This window comes from Planococcus citri, chromosome 3, assembly GCF_950023065.1.
Source record: "Planococcus citri chromosome 3, ihPlaCitr1.1, whole genome shotgun sequence".
Classification (NCBI taxonomy): Eukaryota; Metazoa; Arthropoda; class Insecta; order Hemiptera; family Pseudococcidae; genus Planococcus; species Planococcus citri.
In genome coordinates this window covers 77842562-77870143 of record NC_088679.1, presented here as the reverse complement: position 1 = coordinate 77870143, position 27582 = coordinate 77842562, and the positions used below count along the sequence as shown (strand labels likewise).

At 35.0% G+C, this 27582-nt stretch overlaps 4 protein-coding genes across 5 annotated transcripts; 3 read left to right on the top strand and 1 right to left on the bottom strand.

Annotated features, from left to right (window-relative positions):
• The first annotated feature begins 126 nt into the window (after positions 1 to 126).
• On the top strand, positions 127 to 4378 carry LOC135839465 (major facilitator superfamily domain-containing protein 6-A-like). Its single transcript, XM_065355492.1, has 9 exons — positions 127 to 842; positions 922 to 1274; positions 1355 to 1447; positions 1518 to 1779; positions 1996 to 2183; positions 2321 to 2460; positions 3350 to 3462; positions 3564 to 3806; positions 3890 to 4378. Exons 1-9 carry the CDS (start codon positions 776 to 778, stop codon positions 4033 to 4035), a joined length of 1605 nt encoding a protein of 534 aa, XP_065211564.1. The 5' UTR covers positions 127 to 775; the 3' UTR covers positions 4036 to 4378.
• A 2916-nt stretch (positions 4379 to 7294) lies between these two features.
• On the top strand, positions 7295 to 10997 carry LOC135839464 (uncharacterized). Its single transcript, XM_065355491.1, has 9 exons — positions 7295 to 7884; positions 7952 to 8304; positions 8386 to 8478; positions 8564 to 8825; positions 9559 to 9746; positions 9875 to 10014; positions 10093 to 10205; positions 10328 to 10570; positions 10639 to 10997. Exons 1-9 carry the CDS (start codon positions 7818 to 7820, stop codon positions 10797 to 10799), a joined length of 1620 nt encoding a protein of 539 aa, XP_065211563.1. The 5' UTR covers positions 7295 to 7817; the 3' UTR covers positions 10800 to 10997.
• Positions 10998 to 11900: 903 nt separating this feature from the next.
• On the bottom strand, positions 11901 to 17135 carry LOC135840665 (uncharacterized). Its single transcript, XM_065357292.1, has 2 exons — positions 12878 to 17135; positions 11901 to 12586 (listed from the first exon to the last, which is right to left on the bottom strand). The coding sequence occupies exons 1-2, from the start codon at positions 17133 to 17135 to the stop codon at positions 11901 to 11903; spliced, it is 4944 nt and encodes a 1647-aa protein (XP_065213364.1).
• A 2976-nt stretch (positions 17136 to 20111) lies between these two features.
• LOC135839463 (uncharacterized) lies at positions 20112 to 25032 on the top strand. Of its 2 annotated transcripts, none has more exons than XM_065355489.1 (9): positions 20112 to 20434; positions 20528 to 20880; positions 20970 to 21062; positions 21132 to 21393; positions 22207 to 22394; positions 23853 to 23992; positions 24075 to 24187; positions 24304 to 24550; positions 24624 to 25032. In XM_065355489.1, exons 1-9 carry the CDS (start codon positions 20368 to 20370, stop codon positions 24802 to 24804), a joined length of 1644 nt encoding a protein of 547 aa, XP_065211561.1. In that variant the 5' UTR covers positions 20112 to 20367; the 3' UTR covers positions 24805 to 25032. The 2 variants fall into 2 exon arrangements, with proteins under 2 accessions (XP_065211561.1, XP_065211562.1); XM_065355490.1 differs by having other exon boundaries at positions 20515 to 20880.
• Positions 25033 to 27582: the final 2550 nt, after the last annotated feature.

The window sequence follows — 27582 nt, the reverse complement described above, 5'->3', positions numbered from 1 at the left end:
TGTCGTTATTTTTTCAGAGATTGAAAACCTTTGACTATGAGTTCGAAGGGTGATTTTTTTTTTTTTACAAATTTTGAACATACGAGTTCGTTTTTTAGAGTATTCTCTTGTTTATTTTTTTGTGTAAGTAATTTTATCTTTAGAATTTCTGAAGTTCATTCTTACAAAGATTTCGATTTCCAAAATTTGTATTTTACAAAAAGTACCAACTTCAAACAGCGTGAACTAACTGTTTCCAAATATTAAAAATTTGTTTATTTTATAACGCCAAAAAATCGATTCCTTAATAACCTAATAAGAAATTTTCAATATTTTTGACCTTTATTCACGAATCATTTTAATTTTAAAATCAAATACATCGATCGCCTTGATTTTTTTTTTGAAAAAACTCTCTAAAATGAAAATGAAGGAATTTCACATTCTCGAGAGCGAAGTACTTTTTCAAAATGAATCGTTTCGCGATAAAAAAAAATCCAACGGCAAAAAATTAGATAAATTTCAATTGAATATGCACGATAAGTAATCTAAGGAAACAGGCCACTACATGAAGTATGTAATTCTAGAACGTTTGTTGTGATGAATTTTAAAAAGTGATAAAAGTAAAGATTACTTCAGTCTGAACCAACTTCAACTTGTTATCAGCCGAATTCTTACTCAGAAAGTACTCGATGTGAGCTCGATCGTAATTTGATTTTAAAATGTTCGTTACCTACAATTATTTTACATTAGCATAATATTTTTTTTCAATTTGTGGCTATTTAATTATTGTTCTACAATGATTAGCTTTACGTTCAATAAGAATCTTTTACAGTTAAAAGTGATGTATTTTTTTGGCTACGCCGGTAAGTACCGCATCATCTCATTTCAAATCTATTTCAAATTTCGTCAAATTGGAATCAATATTCTCCTGTTTTATTTCAGGAATGAGCCCTCTAACAACTTTTGGACCAACTGTAGCCAAACAACTTCGTTTTTCTGCCAGCGCCGTCGGATTTGCGTACTTCACATCGATAGTATTATCCATATTTGGAAGATTAATTTTCGGTTATTTGGCTGATAAGCTCCGAATACACAAAGCTTTACTCATTCTGTCTACCTTACTATGTTCGTTGGCTATTCTGTCTATAGCACTGTTTCCACAACAAACCACAGATGGTCAAGACGTTTTTGAGAAAGCTTACGTTATCCATGAAAATAATACCTCGTTTGAAATATGCTTCGTAAACGATCGATGGTCTTCCTTGAAGGAAAATCTGAATGGAAAAGTTTGCAGGGTAAGATGAATTATGATTCGTTCAATTTAATCCATAAATAGGATAGGTTTGATAAACGTTTTGAAATTTTTTTCGAGCAGATGAACTTCCAAAATATCAATTTAACGATATCGTTCGCTACAAACCAAAGTTCCAATGCTAGTGTGTCGTTTGATTCAGTTCGCGAAAAATCGGTAAGAATTTAATGAAGTTTAATCAGAATGAAAATTCGAAATGATCAACGTTTATGTGGCTTTGATCCAGGAAAATGGAACGTTCTCCTGTTTGGATGCTTTTAAAACTGGCATCTTTCTGGTACTCGATGCCAATGGAATGGAAGAAGGAAAATATTGCGACCTTAGCAGGTGTTCGTATCCAAACGATGCTGACGATGAAAAACAGAAATCTTTGGAAAAGGATATGTTGTTACCATTGTTTTGGCTTTATTTGGGTGTTTATGCCATGTATTTTGTGATGAGCTTCATTATGGGTGTTTTCATGGATACTATTTGTTTTCACACGCTAGGTAAGTGAGAAAAAGAGCTGATTTTTCTATTTATGAATATTTTTTTCGATAAGTTGGCTATTAAAATAGGTAGTGCAGCCAACTCCATTTTGAAATGGCACATTTTTGTTTTTAATTTTTATTACCATCTTAATTCAGTGCTCAAAATTATACCTATCTATTATGCTAATCTAGTTTGTATTCGTTTCGATGATAAAATGATTCTTTTTTCTTTAGATAATGAAGAAGGAAGCTTCGGAAATCAACGAATGTTTGCATCATTAGGCTGGGGAATGGCGGCTTTATTTTCTGGAGTTCTAACTGATTACGTCAGCGAAAACTTAGAATTCAAAAATTACCTGCCAACGTTCATGGTGTCATTTTTATTTTTAATTACCAGTATAATAGTGACGATTTTTTTCAAAGTAAGCAATACTTGATTAAAATCATCCACGAATAATATAACTACCTACTAAAATCTGAAATTCTGCATTTTACAGTAAACTGATATTTTGCAAAAGATTTTTATCATTGATTATTAATTACTTATATTTTTTTTCAGATGCCAAAAATTAGCCAAGCTGCAAAAACAGACTGGGATGTGGTGTATGGATTGCTATGGCATAAAAAGTCGTTCGTATTTGCATGTTGGTGTTTCGTGATTGGCGTATGCTCCGCGATCGTCTGGCAATATTCATTTTGGTAGGTTAGTTTTGCTCAATTTTTTTTTTTTTTTTTGTAGTTTCTCTCGGCTCTCAACCCTCTTTCGAAATCTACTCTGCAATTCGATTGCTAATCGAGACTGTTGCAAATTGGAAAAAATCTGTTTGCGTTTTAAACGTAATTGAGAGTTGGATTTACCTATCATTTAACAATTTGAAAAATAAATCCTAAAAGAATGAATTTTGAAAATCAAAAATTTCAATCAACATTTTTTTTGAGCATTTTTGACGAATTTTGAACTCAAATTAGGGTCATTATTTTCGGGATTTTTGAAAGAGATGTCATGCAACGTATCGAAATGGGTTGATATTTTAACGTTTTAAGCAGAAAATCAAAATTTTAATTAATTTTTTTAGCAATTTGGGAAGATATTTAAGCTTAAAGTATGATTTTTGGAATTATTTTTGTACTTGTAAAAAGAGTCTCGCAACCATTCAAAGTAATTTAGTGTTTGATAAAAATTGAAAATTTTAACCAAAACATTTTTTGAGCACGTTTGAAGAATTTTCGAGCCGAGATATTATCACGATTTTCGAATTTTTTGAAAAAGGGACTTTCGACTTTTCAAAATGAATTATACAAATTTTTCAGAAGGACAAAAATTTGTATCGAAATGTTTTTTTTATCATTTTTGAGGAATTATGCAACCTATCAAAATAATCTATAATTTCTGGAAAAAATCACAAATTTTTATCTAATTTTTTTCGAGCATTTAAAAAAAATTCTGGGTCCAAATTTGGGTCATGATTTTCGGAGTAATTCGATCTACCAAACTGGATTACAATTTCTAAAAAAAATCTAAAGTGAATGATACTCGTATTTGGTAATTATTCATTTGAATTACAACACTAATTGTCATATTTTGCAGGGTCGTAGAAGAAATAGCAACCAAACACGAGCAAACTTGGGTGAAAAGTTTACAAGGTGCCATGGTCGTTATGAATACATTTTTGGGAGACGTACCAACCTATTACTTTTTCGGTAGGTATAACTTTCCATTGAAAAAATTCTTCGTTAAAAAAAAAAAAAAATAATTTCACCAAAAATATTATCAATCTGTTTGATAATTTTATCGTTTACAGATCGCATTTTATCAAAAGTGGGATACATCAATTGCATGACGTTGACTCTACTGTTGCAAGCAATTCGTCTTTTCGCCTATTCCATTTTGAGTCATCCAATTTGGGCATTATTTATCGCAGTATTAGATGGTATAAGTTTCGGAATGGGATACGCAACGATTACATCTTTCGCGAATTTGATATCCACTCCTGAAACTAAAACAATCGTGCAAGCGACGTTTAATTCGATATTTGATGGATTAGGTAGGTAGAGGTATCCAGTAATTGATTACTAGCGGAAGTAATCCGTTAAAAAATTATATACATTGATTTACATGATTGTGCAGGAACTTCGCTTGGAGCTTTGTGTTTTGGTTTCGTATACGATCGATATGGTCATTCGGAGACTTTTCGTATAGGTTCATTTATGGCCATCGGATGCACTTGTTTACATATCTTGAGTCGACTACGTTTCAACAAACCAAAAATTTGAAAGATACATTTTTGTGATCTTTGAATTTACGTCTTAATTGAATCTCGAGTATTACCTACTGATTAAAACTGTGGCTTTCTTGCGTAAAATCAGCAGATATGAGTGAATGCAGACAGAAATTAATGATTCATGGAGTCATTTGTCAGCAAAGATTCGTCATTGGAAAAAGTTGCTCAAATGAAATGACCATCATCGAGTTTTTTTTAAACCTTTAAAAGGATGAAAATGTTTTAATTTGTCGTCGTTGCAGTTGGTGGATAATGTGTTTTATAAATATATTTTATCAATTTGAATTTTAACCAAAATGACTATAATTATTGAAATAAATTGTTTTAAATTTCAACACATAATTTCCTTATTTACAATCTACTTGCAAGGTCGCCTGTTTGCCTGTCTGGCTTCACAAGGCAATCTGTCTTCATGTCTTGCCTCATAGGAACATTGACCTGTGTATCGGGACCTTCAAGGTCACTGACCTATTTATCTAGCGTCCCAAAGGTCGTAGGACTGCCTATTTTGCCTCTTGGGGCTATTGACCCGTCGATACGGCTTCCAAAGGTCGTACCTATGTCTACATGTTTGACCCCTATAGGTCATATGACCTTCTTTCTCGCATCTTAAGGTCACTGACCTACATGTAGCTTTTTATGATTGTCTGTCTGGCCCCTATAAGGTCGTCTGTCTGCAGCTCTGTTCTCTTAAGCTCATTGACCCGTCAGACTGGGTTCTCAAGGTCGTCTTTCTGCCTGTTGGGCCTCTCAAGATGTGCCTGTCTGGCTTCCCAAGTTCATCTGTCTGGGCTCTTAAGGTCAATGACTCATAAATATGATATGATTTCCAAAAGTTGTCTAGCTGTGTTCCTGTTTGACCTCTCAAAGGTCATGGGCCCGCCTTTCGGGCCTTTTGAGGTCACTTAACTACTTGTCTAGCTTCTTATGATCGTCTGTATGGCTACTCAAGGTCGTATGTCTGCCTGTCAGGTCTCTCAAGGTCATTGACCTACTTATCCAGCGTCCCAAGGTCGTATGACTGCATGTCTTGCCTCTTGAAGTCATTGACCCATCAATATGGCTTCCAAAGGTCGTACCTATGTCTACATGTTTGACCCCTAGAGGTCATATGACCTTCTTTCTCGCATATTAAGGTCACTGACCTTCATGTAGCTTTTTATGATTGTTTGTCTGGCCCCTATAAGGTCGTCTGTCTGCAGCTCTGTTCTCTTAAGGTCATTGACCCTTCTGTCTGGGTTCTCAAGGTCGTCTGTCTGCTTGTTGGGCCTCTCAAGACGTGCGCCTGTCTGCCTTCCCAAGTTCATCTTTCTGGGCTCTTAAGGTCAATGACTCATAAATATGATAGATATGATTTCCAAAATTTGTCTGTATTCCTGTTTGACCTCTCAAAGGTCATGGACCCGCCTTTCATGCCTTTTAAGGTAACTTAAGTACTTGTCTATAGCTTCTTATGATCGTCTGTATGGCTTCCCAAGGTCGTATGTCTCCCTGTCAGGTCTCTCAAGGTCACTGACCTACCTGTCTATAGAGTCTCGAGATTGTATGTGCGCCTGTTGCACGGTGGTCCCTCAGAATTTCTAGCACGCCAAAAATCTGAAAGTTGGTGTACGGGGGGTTTCGAAGGTGCTGATTTCATTTTTGACAAAATTTTGACTCCAGACCCCAACCTCATCTCCCCAGGGAGGGGGCAAAACTCAAAATTTTGTAAATTTGCGTGTGACGTATCGAAGTGTAGGTTTTTTGAGCTCCCGAATTCATTTGTGGTATCATTTTTCAAAAATTCGCAATATCAACTCCAGGGGGAGGGGCGAACTCAAAATTTTGGAAATTTTCGTGTGACGTTTCTAAATGTAGGTTTTTTAGGCTCCCAAATCCATTTTTGACATCGTTTTTCAAAAATTCGCAATATTGACCCCGAGGGAGGGGGAAAAACTCAAAATTTTGGAAATTTTCGTGTGACATATTAAAGTGTAGGTTTTTTGGGCTCCCGACTTCATTTCTGGTATCTTTTCTCAAAAATTCGCAATATTGACCCCCAGGGGGAGGGGAAAAACTCAAAATTTTGGAAATTTTCGTGTGAGGTATCAAAATGTAGGTTTTTTTGGGCTCCCAAATTCAATTTTGTTATCATTTTTTAAAAATTTGTAATATTGACCCCTGGGGGAGAGGGGCAAAACTCAAAATTTTGGAGATTTCAGGTGAGTTATCAAAAATTGTAAATGTAGATTTTTTGGGCTCCCGAGAATTCATTTTCGACATTGTTTTTCAAAAATGTGCAATATTGACCCCTGGGGGAGGGGGGCTAAACTCAAAATTTTGGAAATTTTTGTGTGAGGAATCAAAATATGGGTTTTTTGGGATCCTGAATTTATTGTTGGCATCATTTTTCAAAAGTTTGCAATATTGACTTCGGGGGGAAGAGGGTGAAACTCAAAATTTTGCAAATTTTTGTATAAGTTATCAAATTGTTCGGTTTCTAGGCTCCTATAAGGACATTTTCGATTTTAATACAAAAATGCGTTACATAGACCATGAAACGAACAAATATGAATAATACGATATACAAGTACCAGCATGTCGGGCTTCCCAAGGTCGTATGTCTGCCTGTCTGGGGTCTTAAGTTAAGGTCACTAACCCATTAGTCTAGACTCCCTGTCTAGTCTCCCAAGGTCGTATGTTCTCCTGTCGGGCTTTTCAAGGTCATTGACCAATCAGTATGGCTTTCCAAGGTTGTCTGTCTGTCTACTGGACCTATCAAGGTCATTGATCCTTTTGTCTGGTCTCTAAAGGTCACTGACCTATATGTCTAGCCTCTCATTGGCGTCTGTTTGCCTGGCTGGCTTTCGTTGAGAGCGTTTCTTTCATACCCAGTATTTCACCCTTTTCAAAAATTACTCGACCTAGCCCACTTTGGCTTCTGTGAACCCAAACTAGATCAAAAAAACAAGTCCTAGAAGCTCTTTGGCCAAATTTTAAAAAAATAAATTTTTTCAGAATTTTTAAAAATGTGAAAAATTAAAAAATTAAATTTGCAAAAATGATAAATACTTGAATTTAAGAATCCCTAAAAAAATAATGAATTTTGATGTTTTCGTGCGAAGTAGTGATTAAAGGCTCATTTTCCATGGAGATTCTCTTTTTTTAAGGTGGAGGGGGACTATTCTATCATTACCAAAGGTATTTTTACAATATTCGTTCGTATGACCCCAACTTTCAAACTTTAGGTACCTACTCGTAGATATTTTTTTAAAAGTTCGTAGAATTCTCATCTTGAGTAGGTACTCGAAGAAATAAATTCCCCAATCTCATGACATTTTCAACATTTCTACAACCTTTTTAATTGCACGAAACATTTCATTTATTTCAAATTCAACACATTGCTCGTTTTGATTTAAAAAGAAGAAAAATCTCGGTGAGAAATAAATAAATTGTACAAATTGTCCCGTGATAAAAAAATCTACCTACCAGGAAAAAAAAATTGAACATTACAGAATAAGCTGATGAAATGGGCCACTAGGTGCGTGAAGTAATTTTAAACTGTTTGCAGCAAATAATTAACAAAAAAAGATAAAAGTAGCTATAGATAACATCAATCTTAACAACTTTAAATTTCTTATCGACCAAATTATTTATTACATTATTACTTATTATTCGCGAATTCAGAAAGTAGGTACTTGATGTCAGCTCGATCATAAAGTGATTTTAATGTTCGTTACGTATTTTACATCGTGATCGATATCATTTTTAATTTGAGGCTGTTTCATCATCACGATGTTTAATTTTTCGGTTAATAAGAACCTTTTACAATTAAAGGTGATGTACTTCTTCGGCTACGCTGGTAGGTACCATCATCTCCTTCATACCTATTTTGCCAATGGAATCGACATTCAAGTGATTCATTTCAGGACAGTGTCCACTTTCAACTTTTGGATCAACTATAGGCAGACAACTTCGTTTTTCTGCCAGTTCCGTTGGATTTGTGTACTTCACGTCGATGGTATTGTCCATTTTTGGAAGATTAATTTTCGGTTATTTGGCTGATAAGTTCCGGATACACAAAGCTTTACTCATTCTGTCTACCTTACTATGTTCGTTGGCTATTCTATCAATGGCATTGATTCCACAACAAACTCAAGATTGTCAAGAAGTTTTTGAGAAAGCTTACGTTTTCCATGAAAATGATACTTCGTTTGAAATATGCTTCGTAAACAATGAGTGGTCTTCCTTGAAAGAAATTCTGAATGGAAAAGTTTGCAGGGTAAGCTGAATTATGGTTCGTTCAATTTTAATCCATAAATATGATAAGTTTGATGAATGTTTTGAAATTTTTTCCGAATAGATGAACTTCCAAAGTATCAATTTAACGATATCGTTCGCTGCTGATCAAAGTTCCAATGTGACTGCGTCGTTCGATTCAGTTCGTGAAAATACGGTAAGAAATAAGAATTTGATGAACTCACGAAGTTTAATCAGGATGAAAATTCGAAATGACCAATGTTTATTCGACTTTGATCTAGGAAAATGGAACGTTCTCCTGTTTGGATGCTTTTAAAGCTGGCATCTTTCATGTACTCGATGCCAATAGAGTGGAAGAAGGAAAACATTACGACGTTAGCACGTGTTCGTATCCGAACGATGCTGACGATGCAGAACAGAAATCTATAAAAAGGGATATGTTATTGCCATTATTTTGGATTTACATGAGTGTATTTGCTGTGTTTTATGTGATGAGCTACGTTATGGGCATCTTCTTGGATGCAATTTGTTTTTACACTTTGGGTAAGTGACTGATTAGTCTAGATAGGTACCTACAAAGCTTTTCTATAATTAAAATACCTACTTACAAGGGAAGAATCCCAGCCAGCTCTAAGAGTTTTGGATTGGAAAAAGAGGAATCGAAAGAAGACCCCAAAATACATTACCAGCTTACATTCAAGAGCTAAAATTAATTTTTCAATTTTTTGGTAAATTTTTTTTAAATTTAAATTTGACTCATTTTCTTATTATACCTACTTATAAGTATAAAAAAAAAATGATGAAATTGGCTGAAAATGCTGAGCAAATTTTTGGGTTCTCCAGTTCTCGAAAACGTGTCTGAATCGATCCTAAGAGTCACAAGGATGGTAAATCCGAGTTTACATGTGCTAAATTTCATTTTCCCCCTTTTTACATGCATTATTTTCGAAAACTGGAGAATCCAAAAATCAGCTGGAGGCTCCGAAACGATTTAAAACCACCATCAACCGATTTAGGAAGTTGAAAATAAGCTATTAGCCAAATTTCAGCCTTTCAGACCAATTCAATCAAAATTTTCATTTTTTTTCGTAAAAAATGGGCCAATTATGAATTTTTAAAAATTTACCAAAAATCGACAAATAAATTTAAGCTTATGAAATTTATGCTAGTGATGTATTTCAGGGATCCTCTTTTAATTCCCTTTTGAGTAGGGTGCTTTTCTCACTCATACTTATCTATTCCTTTTAAAGCTCGTAAAACGATTTGCTATTTTTAGATAATGAAGAAGGAACTTTCGGAAACCAGCGAATGTTTGCGTCATTGGGCTGGGGAGTGGCAGCTTTGTTTTCTGGAGTTTTAACTGATTACGTCAGCGAAAATTCAGAATTCAAAAATTACTTGCCAACATTCACGGTGTCATTTTCATTTTTAATTATCAGCCTGATAGTGGCGATTTTTTTCAAAGTGAGTGAACTTGCAGATCAAAGCTAAATGTGTAATTCTTCATAAATTTTATCATAAACTCATCTTTCGCACAAGATTCGTTAATTTTTCATCCTTGATTAGGTATTAATCACGTTTTATTGTTTCAGATGCCGAAAATTAGCCAAGCTGCAAAAACAGACTGGAATGCAGTATATGGAATACTTTGGCATAAAGAATCGTTCGTGTTTTCTTGTTGGTGTTTCGTTTTTGGCGTATGCTCCGGGATTGTCTGGGAATACTCATTTTGGTAGGTACCTAACACTTATTTGTACATATGATGATTCAACCATTCAAACCCATTTAAATTACAAAGGTAATTGCGCAGGGTCATCGAAGAAATATCAACCAAACACGAGCAAACTTGGGTGAAAAGTTTACAAGGTGGTATAACCATAGTGAATACATTTTTGGGAGACGTTCCAGCCTATTATTTTTTCGGTAGGTACTTACAAAAAAGGACGCCCATTCAAAATAATTCCTCCAAAAATATGTACCTAGACCTACCTACGATCAATCTAGTTTGGTAATTTTACTCGTACCTGTATTTATACCGTTCACAGATCGAATTTCATCAAAATTAGGTTACATCAATTGCATGACGTTAACTTTAGTGTTGCAAGCAATTCGTCTTTTCGCCTATTCCATTTTGAGCCATCCAATTTGGGCACTATTCATCGCAGTATTAGATGGTATTGGTTTCGGAATAGGATACGCAACGATTACATCTTTCGCGAACTTGATATCCACTCCTGAAACTAAAACAACCGTGCAAGCGACATTTAATTCGATATTTGATGGATTCGGTAGGTAACTAGGTAAGGGTAATCTGATAAAAATGATATGTACATTGATTTACATATGTATTGTGCAGGATCTTCGTTTGGAGCTTTATGTTTTGGTTTCATTTATGATCGATTTGGTCGCTCGTTGACTTTTCGTGTCGGCTCATTCATGGCTATCGGCTGCACTTGTTTACACATCTTGAGTCGATTCTGTATCAACAAAGCAGCGATTCGGAAGACACAGCCTTGATCCATAAACATGCATTTTGAGTCTGGAGGAACTCTCATTGAAGAACGACAAAATATTTGCATACGGCAGTTGCATTTAGAATTGTTTTATTTTTCTATTAATTTAGAACTAATTTATTATCACTGCTCGTGAATTTGTAGAAGGAGCGAAAAAATATGCGGAATTTTGGGTGAATCGATAAATAAAATGATATCTGCCTACCTAGTACCTATGTACTCATTATTTCTGTTTCAATTTTCCAAAGTAATTTCTTCAGAAGTCAGAAAAAAAAATAATTTTCGATGGAAGAAGTTATTTTTCTACCCTCAAGACTTAAACTTCGGTCATTGAGTACATATTTGTAGGTGCTTACATACCGTTTTCTCATAAATACTCCACTTTCATTTTTAGGTACCAACCTATTTATTCTGAAATTTGAAAATAATACACAGAAAATACCTAATCAATTAACCGTACTTATTGTATAACGTATATGTGTTGGCTCTTAGTCCGGCATATGACATGTTTATCGACTCAATTAAATACGAAACGAAAATATTCGAAATAAAACTCATCGAAAAAAAAGTGGACTGTATTTACATACGATACATACAATAATACTGTACAAAACGGCCGAACAGCCGAAAGAGTAAACTTAAAGATAAGCTCCCAACTTTACCCGAACATCACCGAATATAACCGAACCGGTTACACTAACATACTCCGCCCGATTGAGGAATAACCTCAATCAAAAAATGAAAAAAAAAATACAAAAAAATACGATTTCTCAAAAAAAATTAAATATAACAATACATGTTACAACTTCGAAAAAAAAATAATAAATTTAGGCTAAACCTAGTTCACCTTTAACAAAAGTAAGTACTATTAATCGAATTAATCGAGAGAGACAAAAAAATATAAACAAATTTGACGCTAAATTACTTAATCTCAGAACAGATATAAGTACAGTACAAATAAAACGAAAAAAAAAATTACAATAAATTTGAACAATATTCCAATTATTGACGAATTCGGTAAAAAATAAGACATAATCGAGCAAGAATTTTAAAAAATTCGATAAATTTACATCAATTCGAGAAAAAAAAACGCAAAAGTTTACAACTAATCGAGGTTAACATTAGAGTCTGGAAAGACCTCTTCAATAATGGCCATTGGCCACCTCAAATTAGGGACATTTTTATCCGAAACTAAAACAACATCGTCTACTTCGAAGTTTTTCTCTTTACTCTGCCACTTATGGCGAACCTGAAGTTCATTCAAGTAATTCTGACGCCAAGAGACCCAGAAGGAATCTACCACCTGACGCCACAATCGATACCTAGCTTTCAAATTACCCAAACTCGCTTCTGACACAGGTACTTCTGAAAAATCTGCACCAATTAAGAAATGTCCAGGCGAGATCGGAGCAACAAACTCATTAGTTCGTTGATAGCACAAGGGCCTAGAGTTCAAAATCGACTCAACCTTGGCTGCTACACTAGACAATTCGAACAAATTCAAAACCTGGTTTCCAATAGATCGAATGAGGTAAGATTTACCAGCCTTAACAGCACTCTCCCACAGACCACCTTGGTGTGGAGAATGAGGGGCAATGGTACGCCAATCAATACCGTTTTCACCCAAAAAGCGATTAATCGAAGGATCGTTTAGTAAAACATTTTTTGTACCAATAAAATTGGTAGCATTATCGCTATAGACAATTCTGGGTAAACCTCTTCGAGCAACAAAACGTTCGAGAACACTAAGGAAGGCCTCAGTAGTCAAATCCTCAACAATTTCAATGTGCACTGCACGTATCGCGAAACAAACGAAGAAAACGAGGTATACTTTTATATTTTTATAGGTACGATGATTCGTACATTTGATAGTAACAGCTCCAGTAAGGTCAACACCTACTACAGAAAAAGGTCGTTGAACTGAAACGCGTTCTTGAGGAAGGTCTCCCATAAATTGTTGACCCAGCTTTCCATCACTTTTACCACAGGGGACACAAAAACGAAATACTTTTTTGAAAACGTGGAAAATATTTCCAATTATCCAAAATCTAGAACGAATATGATGGTACAAAAAAGACCTACGTGCATGAGCATGCTTTTCATGCACGAACGTAACATATCTCTCCATAAATCTACAGTTAGCTGGCAAAATTATCGGATGTTTCGTATCATAAGATAGACTAGAATTTTCCAATCTACCTCCTACTCTCATTAGGCCATTGTCATCTAAGAAGACATTGAGAGCTTTCAATCGACTTTTACGAGGAAATTTAACTTTATTTTGCAAACATTGCAATTCAACATCAAATTTTTCTTTTTGAACAAAGCGAATAATTACGAACATGGCCTGTTTCCTCTCACCCGCCGATAAGAATTTCCTATTCTTATCTAACGAAATATCAACGACTGAATTCTCATTACGTTTACAATCAACCAAACCTTTCAATATTCGAATATAACGTAGCCAATAACCGATGGTAGAGAGGATTTTATACAATGAATAATATTTTTCAACGATGTATGCTATAGGCAGATAGGCAAAAACAAGCATACAAGTACGATCAAGTTTCATCTCAGGTACATTATTCAACATAGGCGATACAGTACTAATGTACTTATCATACACTTCGTTATCTGTTAACCAACTCGGACCTTCATACCACATAGAATTAGAGAGAAACGCATTCGAAGATAAACCTCTCGTGCCACAATCGGCAGGGTTTAACTTGGTTTCCACATAAAACCAATTTTCTCGTTTAGTCAAGGCTACAATCTTTACAATTCGATTCGACACAAATTGTTTCAATTTTATAGGATCCAACTTGATCCAGCTCAAAGTTACTTGCGAATCCGAAAACAAATAAAAATTTTCACGATCTATTTTTAATTCCAAACCAATACGAACGATCAATTTTGACAATAATTCAGCTCCTAAAAGCTCCAAACGATGAATATTACTAGTGTTGATAGATTTAATCGGTGCAACGCGCGATTTTGCACACACAAACGAAACAAATATATTACCATTATTATCTATCGATCGAATGTAAATTACTGAGCAATAAGCTCGTTCAGACGCATCACAAAACCCTATTAGCGATCTAGAAACTACATTAACCGAAGTACAATAACAACGAGGAATAGAAAAGGCATGCAAAGAGGGTAATTGTTCACGATAATTCATAAATTCGGCCTTTAATTTATCTGAAATATCATCATCCCAGTTTTTTCCCTCAATCCAAAGATCTTGCAACAGAATTTTTGCTCGAATAGTTACAGGTATGAGCATACCAAGTATGTCAAATAATTTCGAAACCTCAGAAAGGACAACACGCTTGGTTATCTTCGAGGGTAATTTATCCAAAGTTACAGAAACGCTCAAAGTATCTGGTTCAGGGCTCCAAATTAACCCCAAAACGTAGATAAACGAGCTATCTCCCAAAACTTTCTGTTTTAATGGCTCAATTAATGAACTATCGATGGAACACAAAACCTCAGGCGAATTACTCTGATATTTTCTCAAAGAGAAACCAAAACGATCAAAAGTCGAATGTACAGTTTTCTGAAGCTCAATAGCTTTCTCTACAGTAGGCGCACCAGACATCCAATTGTCCATATAACAGTGCTTTTTTATAGATTCAGCCGCAATAGGCTGCTCAACTTCGATCGAATCACCAATTTTTTCGACACATTTGGTGGCTATAGAAGAGGCAGGGCCTATTCCGTTTGTCAGAGTATTCAATTCACAAATTAAAATTGGTTCATCGCACGAATAACGAAACAAAATATGCTGATAAATTCGATGTTCCTTAGCAATTATAATACACCTATACATTCTAGCCACATCGGCGCATACTCCGATCACATGCTCACGAAATTGATTCACATTAGTCGAAAGTTCAGGTTGTAAAACAGGACCTTGATACAAATGATCATTCAGAGAGGTACCTGATTTATCACAAAACGAAGCATTAAAAACGACACGACTTGAATTTTCCTTCGAAACTAAATGATGAGGCATAAAATATGCTTCGGGATTGGGCTCAGACGAAATTCTGGTCATATGACCCTTTTCTTCATATTCAGCAAAAATTTTACAATACTCATTTTGAGCCTTTTCAGAGCGCCTTCGCTCATTATTAATCAATAACGACCTAGCTCTCTCATACGAGCCATTTAATTCAACGATCGAGGGTTTTATTGGTAAACAAACAACAAATCGACCAGTTTTTTCATCAACCTTGTAGGTTTTTTCAAAATGTTCTTCAAAAATACGATGCTCAACGATTTTTTCACTCAACAAATTTTCGGATTCTGACACTTCGTCAATCGATACAAAACGCTTAAATTGAGCAGATAGCTCCGAATTCGACAAACCACAAAACGAAACTTTTTCAGCTAAAAGTGAACTTTTCAAAGCACCGGAAATAACATATCCAAAGGGACTATCTCTCAGACACAAACCATCGACAAAATATCTCTTCTCAGCAAGAACAAATTCAACATATTCACTTCCGAGAAGTATATCAACATCGTCATAAGGTAAAGTAGACGATTCGGCGAAGTTATGAGGAAAATTCTTAATAATTTCCTGAACATTATTTCGACTCACCTTATAAGGAATTTTATCTATTACTTCAGCATCGATTGATATCTGAAAGTCCGAATACCTTGATCTCAAAATACAACTAGTCACCGAGTTTAACTCAATCGACTTATTCGATATACCAGTTAAAATAGTAGGATGATCATTTTTGGCTATTTTCAATTTCGCACGAGTACAAAATTCACGAGTTATCAACGTAGTTTCAGAACCTAAATCGATTAAAATCCTACCTAATTCTGATCCAAATTTACCCTTTACTTCAACTACTGCAGTCGAAAGAAAGACTGTTTTATTTGTCCCGTGGGTATAACCAACAGTAGCACCAGAAGCCATATTCACACTTTTTACCTCACCCTCAGGCGGTTTTGGAGGTACACTTGAACCACTCGACCCATTACCACTACCAGACGACGAATCATGAAAATTTTGAGAAATTTCCCTATGCAATAGGGTATGATGTTTACCGTTACATTTAGTACAATTATTACGTTTACAAGAAAATACATTATGATAGGGGTTAAAACACTTCAAACATAATTTGTTCATTTTTACAAAATCAAACCTATCACTAACGGATTTATTTTTAAATACCTGGCATTGATTTAAATAATGATTATCATCACAAACTGAACATTTCGGAGCACTCGGACCATTCGAAGATTTGGCTGCTGCTGATAATTTCTTTTCAGGAACCGACGATGATTTTCCTTTTGGACCAGAGTCCTTGGTCGACGATTTCGATGCATCCGACGAATTGCTTGCAGCTGATGACGTTTCGTACGAAAAACTTCGATTGATTAAAAAACGAGCCAACGAATCGAACGATGGGTAGACAGAATAGTCGTGGTTAGAGTTTTCCCAATCAGTTCTTAATTTTTCAGAGATTTTTCTCGACACTAAAAATGCTACTAAGGGCGACATTTCTTCGATATTTATTCCGCAAACCTGCAAACCGCGTAACGCTCGTTTAACTTTTTCCACCGCTTCTCGAATGGACGAATTTTTTATGCTGGGCATATCCACCAAATTGGCAAAGTGTTCTGCAATTATTCGGCGTTGATTGAAATAAGTATCATACAGATTTTTAAAAGTGGCTCTATAAAGATTGCCATCATTTCCAATATCTTGGAGAAGAGTTTCAGCTCCTTTTCCCATAGCTCTTTTTAACAAGTATAATTTTTCAAAGTCACTGAAACTTTCGTTTTTATCCACGATGCTGGAGAATTCAAAATACCAGTCAGGAAAATTAGCAAAACTTCCGTCGAACTTTGGAACTGGAACGTCTTGTAATTTAACTATCGGATTACGAACCGAGTCAGAGAACGAAATATTTTGAACAGATCGACGAGGCGAACCTCCCATGGTATTTATTTTTTCTCGAATTAATTTTAACTTGCCAACCATATCATAATAATATAATCTCATGTCGTCATGAAACTCACATACTTTAGCTTCTTCAGCTTCGAGGGTTTCATCAGTAGCTTCGATATAATCCAACAATTGAGCATCAAGACTCGCGATATCGTTCAAGGCACTATTCCAGGATTCCAAATGAGCCTCCAATGCGGTAGCTACAGTTAACGATGGTGTTTTTTCAATTAAATCTGATATGGTACCCTTTTCTTTTTCACAGTAGCGAACGAACGACCTTTTTGATGTTTCTAATTTAGCTTTTTCTTCGGCTCGTTTTTGCGCCAAAGCTTCAGCTTTCTTGGCGGCATCTCCGGGAGCCATCACGAACCACAAATTAACGAATTTTTATGACAAAACAAACGAAACTATCGAAAAACGAACTTTTCTCACGAAATTCATAATTTAAATTCGACCAGATCTTTACAACGATCCGGCCCGAAGGACCATAATGTTTATCGACTCAATTAAATACGAAACGAAAATATTCGAAATAAAACTCATCGAAAAAAAAGTGGACTGTATTTACATACGATACATACAATAATACTGTACAAAACGGCCGAACAGCCGAAAGAGTAAACTTAAAGATAAGCTCCCAACTTTACCCGAACATCACCGAATATAACCGAACCGGTTACACTAACATGACAATTTTCTCAAAGGGGACACCCTAAGGAAAATTTTAAAGCAAACTTGCCCAAAAAAAGTTGGCCTTACTTACAAAATGGCGGCCATTTTGATTGACAGGTTAGCCAAAATCGCAGATTTCGAGTTTCAACATAGGACTTGCACGAAATTTTTCAAACTTTACAAAGGTAGATCGAAAGATCATGCAAAAATTTATCACCTGTCAAAATTTCAAGTGCTAAAGTGCGTTTTTCGATTTTTGGCGAATTTTTGAAAATCGAATTTAGGCCAAAAATGAGGGAAAAAATCAAAACTTTACCAAATTGACCAAGAAAGCTGAAATTTAGGATATACCCTATTTTTGACATGCTAAATCGATTGGAAACGGTTTCAACCCGTTTTGAGCAGTTCTGGAGCCTCCAGCAGATTTTTGAAACTCGAAATTCCCACAAAATTGCATTAAATTGAAGTTGTAAAGCTGAAATTTATTCTAAAAACTAATTTTCAATACGCTACGAAGTACTGCAGGTGAATTTCAAGTCGTTTTGGAGCCTCCAGCGACTTTTTGAAAATTACTGAAGGCTCCAGCAGATGTTTGAAACTTTAAATTTTCACAAAATTTCATCAAATGGAGATGGAAAGCTGAAATTTACTCTACACTCCAATTTATTTTAACACCCTCTGAAGACGACTTCAGGTGGGTTCAAGTTATTTTAGCGCCTCCATCAGCGACTTTTTTGAAAATAACTGGAGCCTCCAGTAGATTTTTGAAACTTGAAATTTCCCAAAAATTTCATCAAACTGAGACAGAGAGTCGAAATTCATTCTGCAAACTAATTTCAATAAGCTACGAAGTTGACTGCTGGTGGATTTCAAGTTGTTTTGGAGCCTTCAGCAACTTTTTGAAAGGTTATATGGCATTTTTTTGGAAAATTGAAATTTCCTAAAAGTATAGCTGGAAGCTACAAAACCATTTGAAACCACCATGTAGTCTGCGAACTAAATTTCAGCTTGCCAACTCCATTTCATAAATGAATGTTGGGAAAATTTCAAGTTTCAAAAATCTACTGGAGGCTCCAGTAATTTTCATAAAAGTTGCTGGAGGCTCTAAAATGGCAAATGGCTTGAACCCACCTGAAGTCGTCTTCAGAGGGTGTAAAAATTAGAGTGTAGAGTAAATTTCAGCTTTCCATCTCCATTTGATGAGATTATGTGAAAATTTAAAGTTTCAAAGATCTGCTGGAGGCTCCAGTAATTTTCAAAAAAGTCGCTGGAGGCTCTAAAATGACTTGAACCCACCTGAAGTCGTCTTCAGAGGGTGTTAAAATTATTTTGCAGAATGAATTTCGACTCTCCATCTCAGTGTGATGAAATTTTGTGAAAATTTAAAGTTTAAAAAATCGGCTGGAGGCTCCAGTAATTTTCAAAAAGTTGCTGGAGGCTCCAAAACGACTTGAAATTCACCTGCAGTACCTACTTCGTAGCGTATTGAAAATTAGTTTTTATAATAAATTTCAGCTTTACAACTCCAATTTAATGCAATTTTGTGGGAATTTCGAGTTTCAAAAATCTGCTGGAGGCCCCAGAACTGCTCAAAACGGGTTGAAACCGTTTCCAATCGATTTGGAATGTCGAAAATAGGATATGTCCCGAATTTCAGCTTTCTTGGTCAATTTGGTAAAATTTTGATTTTTTCCCTCATTTTTGGCCTAAATTCGATTTTCAAAAATTCACCAAAAATCGAAAAACCCACTTTAGCACTTGAAATTTTGACATGTGATAAATTTTTGCATGATCTTTCGATCTACCTTTGTAAAGTTTGAAAAATTTCGTGCAAGTCCTATGTTGAAACTCGAAATCTGCGATTTTGGCTGACCTGTCAATCAAAATGGCCGCCATTTTGTAAGTAATGCCAACTTTTTTTTGGGCAAGTTTGGTTTAAAATTTTTCTTAGGGTGTCCCTGTCCCCTTCAAGAAAAAAGTTGTCCCGGAGGATCAGCGGGGGGGGGGGGGGTGCATTTACTCCTATTGTCATATGCCGGACTATCTGTAACTGAAGTCAAGGTACTCACTCCATCTATCTACTATGTAGCTTTTTGATGCATTCCGAGCATGCCGGAAGTAGTTCTTCATCTGACATTAAGTTTAAATCATGCGGATTTGAAAAAATTTCATATTGAAAAGCAGATAAAATTGTGCACAAGATGACGCCGTAAAATGTTGAGGTCCTCGATCTGGTTTAAAAGTTCTGAGGTGTCAAAGTTCAAAATATCCCAAAATCATATTTTCCAACTCGTAATAATGCAATATTCTCGATGAAAAATTTCTAGGATTTAAAAAATGTTTATACCATTGGAAAGGGCATAAAATTCTCTACAAAATAGCATAATAGAATAGTGGGGTCCGCGATCTGGTTTTAAAGTTACGGCGCGTCAAAGTATACCCGCTACTGCGACATGTTACCTAGTTTAGTTTGTGAGTTGCAGTCTCTGGAATCCGACGCTCTACCAGCTATACGCAAACAGCAGCGTATTACGTATTAGATATTATGGAGAAGGTTTACCAAGAACAGTCCGCGTTCTGTATGCAAATATGCAAACTTAATCTGCCAACGTTCTGCATGTTGATTTTCGGTACACACTACACAGAACGCAAGACGTTTTTCAACTAAAAAACTAGTACTGTTGATCAGAGTAGGCGTTCAGCCAGCAGTACGTGTGCAGATTCTGTGTGCCGATCGGTATGCTTAATGCAGTATGTGTTATGCACATTCAATCGTCAATCGAGATTATTACTCATTATTCGCGAATTCACAAAGTAGGTACTTGACGTCAGCTCGATCATAAAGTGACTTTAATGTTCGTTACGTATTTTACATCGCGATCAATAGATATCATTTTCAATTTGAGGCTATTTCACCATCACGATGTTTAGTTTTGCGGTTAATATGAACCTTTTACAATTGAAGGTGATGTACTTCTTTGGCTACGCTGGTAGGTACCATCATCTCCTTCATACCTATTTTGCCAAATACATATTTATACGATATACGGATAAGGAATCGATATTTAAGTGATTCATTTCAGGACAGTGTCCACTTACTACTTTTGGATCAACTATAGGCAGACAACTTCGTTTTTCTGCCAGTTCTGTTGGATTTGTGTACTTCACATCGATGGTATTGTCCATTTTTGGGAGATTAATTTTCGGTTATTTGGCTGATAAGTTCCGGATACACAAAGCATTACTCATTCTGTCTACCTTACTATGTTCGTTGGCTATTCTATCAATGGCATTGATTCCACAACAAACTCAAGATAGTCAGGAAGTTTTTGAGAAGGCTTTCGTTTTCCATGAAAATGATACCTCGTTTGAAATATGTTTCAGAAACGATCGATGGTCTTCCTTGAAAGAAATTCTGAATGGAAAAGTTTGCAGGGTAAGATAAATTATGGTTTGTTCAATTTTAATCCATAAATAGGTATGATAGGTTTGATAGATGTTTTGAATTTTTTTTTTTTCGCACAGATGAACTTCCAAAATATCAATTTAACGATATCGTTCGCTACAGACCAAAGTTCCAACGCGACTGTGTCGTTTGATTCAGTTCGTGAAAATTCGGTAAGAATTTAATGAAGTTTAATCAGAATGAAAAATCGAATGACCAAAGTTTATTTGACTTTGATCCAGGAAAATGGAACGTTCTCCTGTTTGGATGCTTTTAAAACTGGCACCTTTCACGTACTCGAGGCCAATGGAATGGAAGAAGGAAAACATTACGACTTTAGCACGTGTTCGTATCCGAACGATGCTGACGATGCAGAACAGAAATCTTTAAAACAGGATATGCTATTGCCATTATTTTGGATTTACATGATAGTTTCTGCCGTGTATTATGTGATGAGCTACGTTATGGGCATTTTCTTGGATGCAATTTGTTTTTACACTTTGGGTAAGTGACTGATTAGTCTAGATAGGTACAAAGGTTTTCCATAATTAAATTAGGTACCTACTTACAAGGGAAGAATCCCAACCAGCTCTAAGATTTTTGGATTGGAAAAAGAGAAATCGAAAGGAGAACTCAAAATACATTATTAGCTTACATTCAAGAGCTGAAATAATTTTTCGGTTTTTTGGTAAATTTTTAAAAATTTGAATTTGACTCGTTTTCTTATTTAAAAAAAAAAAAAAAAATGATGAAATTGACTGAAAAGGCTAAAATTTAGTATTCACCCTATTTTCGACCTTCTGTGTCGATTGGTAATGGTTTCGAAACCGTTCCGGAGCTTCCAGCAAATTTTTGGATTCTCCATTTCTCGAAAACGTGTCTAAATCGATCGAAAGAGTCACAAAGGATGGTAATCTGAGTTCACATGTGCTAAATTTCATTTTCACCCTAACTAATTATTGCATTTTTAAAAAAAAACTGGAAATACCAAAAAATCAGCTAAAGGCTCCAAAACGGTTTAAAACCATCAGCAGTCGATTTAGGAGGTCGAAAATGAGTTATCTGCCAAAAGAGGAGTCCCGATAAAGCCACTTTTTGGCCCCGGCTAGTTCTTTAAAATTCACCCAAAAACCGGAAATTAATTTCAGCTTATGAAATTTTTGCTAGTGATGTGTACATCAGCTAGAGTCCTCTTTTGATTCCTCATTGTTCGCTTCAAAACATTTTAGTAATGGTTGAGATACTTTTCTATTCAGGTAGGGTGCTTTTGTCACTTGTATTCGTTTTAAAGCTAGTAAAATTATTTGCTGTCTTCAGATAAGGAGGAAGGAAATTTCGGAAACCAGCGAATGTTTGCGTCATTGGGCTGGGGAGTGGCAGCTTTATTTTCTGGAGTTTTAACTGATTACGTCAGCGAAAATTCAGAATTCAAAAATTACTTGCCAACATTCACGGTGTCATTTTTATTTTTAATTATTATCCTGATAGGGGCGATTTTTTTCAAAGTAAGTGAACTTGCAGATCAAAGCTTTTGAAATTCTTCATAAATTTTACCATCAACTCATCTTTCGTGGGTCATTCCACGTCAATTGGACCAAGAAGTGGTAGGTGGGTTCGGCGATTTTTTTGAAATTTTTCCTGTGGAAAGACCTTCCGAAGGGATGATCAATGGCGCAAATCGCAGCCCTCTAGCTCATTTTTAACGGCAGCCAGGGGGTGTCAAAGTTTTCAGAGAACCCAAAATATCATCCATTTCAGCAGTGGATTGCTCGATAATCGCGGGAACTTTTTCCCATAGTTAGAGGTTTTGAAAAGCTTTTTGGTGATATCATAAAAATCAGTGTTGCCACTTTTTTTCGTACAAAAAATTAGCTCAAAAAGTTTCAAAACGTAATTTTCATATCGTTCCGACTCTCAAAAATTCTGAAAAAAATATATTATGGACAACTGTTCATGCTGAACAACATACTAAAAAGTTGGGATGGTAACTTGTAACAAAGTCGATTTAAAAAAATTTAAACTTTGCGAAAAAATGCGATTTTTTGATTTAAAACATGAAAAAAAGTTTTGATTGGTAAAGTTGACCCATTTGACCCCTATTTTCACGTATCTGTTGAAAAAGTTGAAAAAACCCCTTTCACTCAATAAAATGAACTCATCACAAAAAAATCAAAATTTGAAAAAATTCAATTTTCAATTTCAAACATCAAAAAAAGCTTAAATTTATTCAGTTGTCTTATTTTGACCATTTTCTGACGTATTTCATGAAAAAGTTGATAAAAATCTCATTTTTGAATTTTGATTTTTTTGTGATGAGTTAATTTCACCGAGTGAAGGGGTTTTTTCAACTTTCTCAACAGATACGTAAAAATAGGGATCAAATGGGTCAACTTTACCAATCAAAACTTTTTTCATGTTTTAAATCAAAAAATCGCATTATTTTGCAAAATTTAAATTTTTTTAAATCGACTTTGTTACAAGTTACCATCCCAATTTTTTAATATGTTGTTCAGCATGAACAGTTGTCCATAATATATTTTTTTCAGAATTTTTGAGGGTCGGAACGATATGAAAATTACGTTTTGAAACTTTTTGAGCTAATTTTTTGTACGAAAAAAAGTGGCAACACTGATTTTTATGATATCACCAAAAAGCTTTTCAAAACCTCTAACTATGGGAAAAAGTTCCATTTTTGTAGGTATCGCGGTTATCGAGCAATCCACTGCTGAAATGGATGATATTTTAGGTTCACTGAAAACTTTGACACCCCCTGGCTGCCGTTAAAAATGAGCTAGTGGGCTGCGATTTGCGCCATTGGTCATCCCTTCGAAAAGTCTTTCCACAGGAAAAATTTCAAAAAAATCGCCGAACCCACCTACTACTTCTTGGTCCAATTGACGTGGAATGACCCTCGTACAAGATTCGTTAATTTTTCATCCTTTTAATCACTTTTATTGATTCAGATGCCAAAAATTAGCCAAGCTGCAAAAACAGACTGGAATGCAGTATATGGAATACTTTGGCATAAAGAAGCGTTCGTATTTTCTTGTTGGTGTTTTGTTTTTGGCGTATGCTCCGGGATCGTCTGGCAATACTCATTTTGGTAGGTAACATTTATTTGTACATATGATGATTCAACCATTCAAACCCATTTAAATTACAAAGGTACCTACCTAATTGCGCAGGGTCATCGAAGAAATATCAACCAAACACGAGCAAAATTGGGTGAAAAGTTTACAAGGTGGTATAACCATAGTGAATACATTTTTGGGAGACGTTCCAGCCTATTATTTTTTCGGTAGGTACTTACAAAATAGAACGCCCATTCAAAATAATTCCTTCAAAAATATGTACCTAGACCTACCTACGATCAATCTAGTTCGGTAATATTACTCGTATTTATACCGTTCACAGATCGAATTTCATCAAAATTAGGTTACATCAATTGCATGACGTTAACTTTAGTGTTGCAAGCAATTCGTCTTTTCGCATATTCCATTTTGAGCCATCCAATTTGGGCACTATTCATCGCAATATTAGATGGTATTGGTTTCGGAATAGGATATGCAACGATTACATCTTTCGCGAACTTGATATCCACTCCTGAAACTAAAACAACCGTGCAAGCGATATTTAATTCGATATTCGATGGATTAGGTAGGTATGGTACCTATTGATTATTAGTGGAAGTACGAGTAATCCGATAAAAATGATACATTGATTTACATGTGCAGGATCTTCGTTTGGAGCTTTGTGTTTTGGTTTCATATACGATCGATATGGTCATTCGTTGACCTTTCGTATCGGCTCATTCGTGGCTATCGGCTGCACTTGTTTACACGTCTTGAGTCGATTCTGTATCAACAAGGCAGCGATTCGAAAGGCACATTCGTGATCCTTAAACATGCATTTTGAGTCTGGAGGAACTCTCGTTGAAGAACAACAAGACATTTGCATACGGCGGCGGCTGCATGAAGTATACTCATGTCAATTATCGAGTTTTTTATTCAAACAAATTGTTTTATATTTCTATCAATTTGAAACTAATTTACATATTATCACTATACTCATGAATTTGAAGAGAGTGCGAAAATACGCAGAATTGTGGGCGAATCGAGAAATAAAAATGGTACCTACTTATTATTCTATTTCATTTTTTTTTCAATTTTCAAAAGCAATTTGTAAATGAATTATCAATGATTTTTCAACAAAAAAATATAAGAATTGTGAGCCAAGTTCAGACAGTTTTGAAATCTCTGTGAACGAAGTTTTAAATGCAGAAGTTGATTTTTAGATTTTTGGTGAATTTTGAAAATTTAAAAACTTTAAACAAGATGCCAACGTGGTGAACTTTTTGAAAAATTATGAAAATTCGGGGTCACACTGGTAAAAAAATATTCAATTGGTTGGAAATTTTTGGGGGAATGGGGATGGGGAGGTCTAAACACGCAAATAATAATTCGACGAACATTTTTTCCAGAGTCCAAAATTGGGTCATGATTTTTGGGGTTTTAAAAAAAATGTAGTGAGACCTCTCAAAACGGGCCAAGATTTTGTCATGAAAACAAAAATTTAATCAACACTTTTTTTGAGCACCTATGAAGAATTTTGAGCTGGAACTTTGAGTCATGATTTTCAGGATTTTTGATTTTCGAAAAAGGCATTATTTATCAAAATGGGGGAAAACTTCAGCAGAAAATCAAGAATTTTAACCAAAACTTTTTCCTAACATTTTTTAAAGAATTCTAACTCCACATTTGGGTCATTGTTTTTGAGAATTTTTGAAAAAGTATCATGAAATCTATCAAAATGGGCAACAATAAAATTTCAATCCAAAATTTTTTTGAGCTTTTGTGAGGAATTTCGAGCCCTAATTTGGGTCACGATTTTCGAGGTATTTCAAAAACGTGACCAATCAAAATAAGTTGCGATTTCTAAAGAAAATGAGAAATTTCCATCAAAGCTTTTCTTGAACACTTATGAGGAATTTTGACCTCGAATTGGGTCATCATTTTAGGGTTTTTTGAAAAAGTGTCACATGATCAGTCAAACTTGCTTGAAATTATTAAAAGAAAATCAGAAATTCCAATCAAAACTTTTTTTTAGCATTTTTGGAGAATTCTGGTCCCAAACTTGGGCCACGCCATGATATTCGAAGTTTTTCATAAATTTCCATGTGATCTGTGAAAATGAATTTTAACAATTTCAAGAGAAAATAAAAAATTTCAATCAATTTTTTTCAAAGTCTTTTTGAAGATTTTCAAGTCCAACCTTGGATTATGATTTTCGGAATTATTTTTGTAAACGTGTCTCGCGATACTTATATCAAAATGATCCACAGTTTTCAGAAAAAATCAGATTTTTGAGCACGTTTGAAGAATTTTCGAGTTTTTTCAGAAAGGGATATTCGACTTTGCAAAATGAATTATAAAAATCTTTCAGAAGGTCAAAAATTTTCATCAAAACGTTTTTTCAGCAATTTTGATGAATTACACAATAAGTATTTCAAAGTAATCTACAATTTCCAGAACATTTTTTTTAGCATTTAGAAAAAAATTTCGAGCTCAAATTTGGATTACGATTTTCGGAGTAAGTATTTTAAAAAGGTTCCAAGCGACTCAAACTGGATTATGATTTATAGAAAAAATCGAAAATTTTTATCAAAACTGTTTTTGAGCACTTGTGAAGAATTTTGAGCTCAAAATTGAGTCATGATTTTCGGGTGATTTGAAACACGTCATGCAACCTATTAAAATGGAATGAAATTTTGGCAGAAAATCGAAACTTACGAGCCAGACTTTTTGGAGCATTTTTGAACAGTTCTGAGCCCAAATTTGGCTCACGATTGACGAGATTTTTGAAAAAGTCTCATGAAATCTGTCAAAATGTGTTTACAATTTAGGCCAGAAAACTAAATACAAATTAGTATTTTAATCAAAACTTTTTTTGAGCACTTTTGAAGAATTTCGAGCACAAAGTTGAGTCCTGATTTTCGGTATTTTCAATTGAGGAGCCACGAGACCTATCAGAAAACATTAAAATAACTCTTTTTGAACAATGTTGAGAGATCTTGAGCCCAACCTTGCGTGACAATTTTCAAGATATTCGAAAAAACAGCCATGAAACCTATCAAACTGGGTAAAAACTACGCAGAAAATCAAAAATTTAACCAAAACTGTTTTTTGAGCACTTTTGCAGAATTTTGAGCCCAAATTTGCATCTTGAATTTTCTGGATTTTTTTTTTAAAAAAAGGTCACGAGACTTATCAAAATGAACTAAAATTTCATCAGCAAATTCAAAATTTCAAATTAAAGAATTTTAAGCACAAACTTGGGTTAAGTATGATTTTTAGGATTTAAAAAAGTCAGGGGAGCCGCAAAAGGATCAATCGCACCCCCCTGCCGATCCTCCGGAAAAACTTTTTTTTAAAGGGAGAGTCCTAAGGAACATTTCTAGCACTTGTCCTCAAAAAAAAAACTTGGCCCAAGTCACAAAATGGCGACAATTTCGAGACCGACTGGTCAGCCGAAATCGCAGATTTTGTATTCCAACGTAGGATTTGCACGAAATTTTTTAAACCTTACATAGGTAGATCGAAAGTGCAGGCAAACATTTATCATCTGACAAAATTTCAACTGCTCAAGTGCCTTTTTCGATTTTTGGTGAATTTTTGAAAATCAAATCTAGGCCAA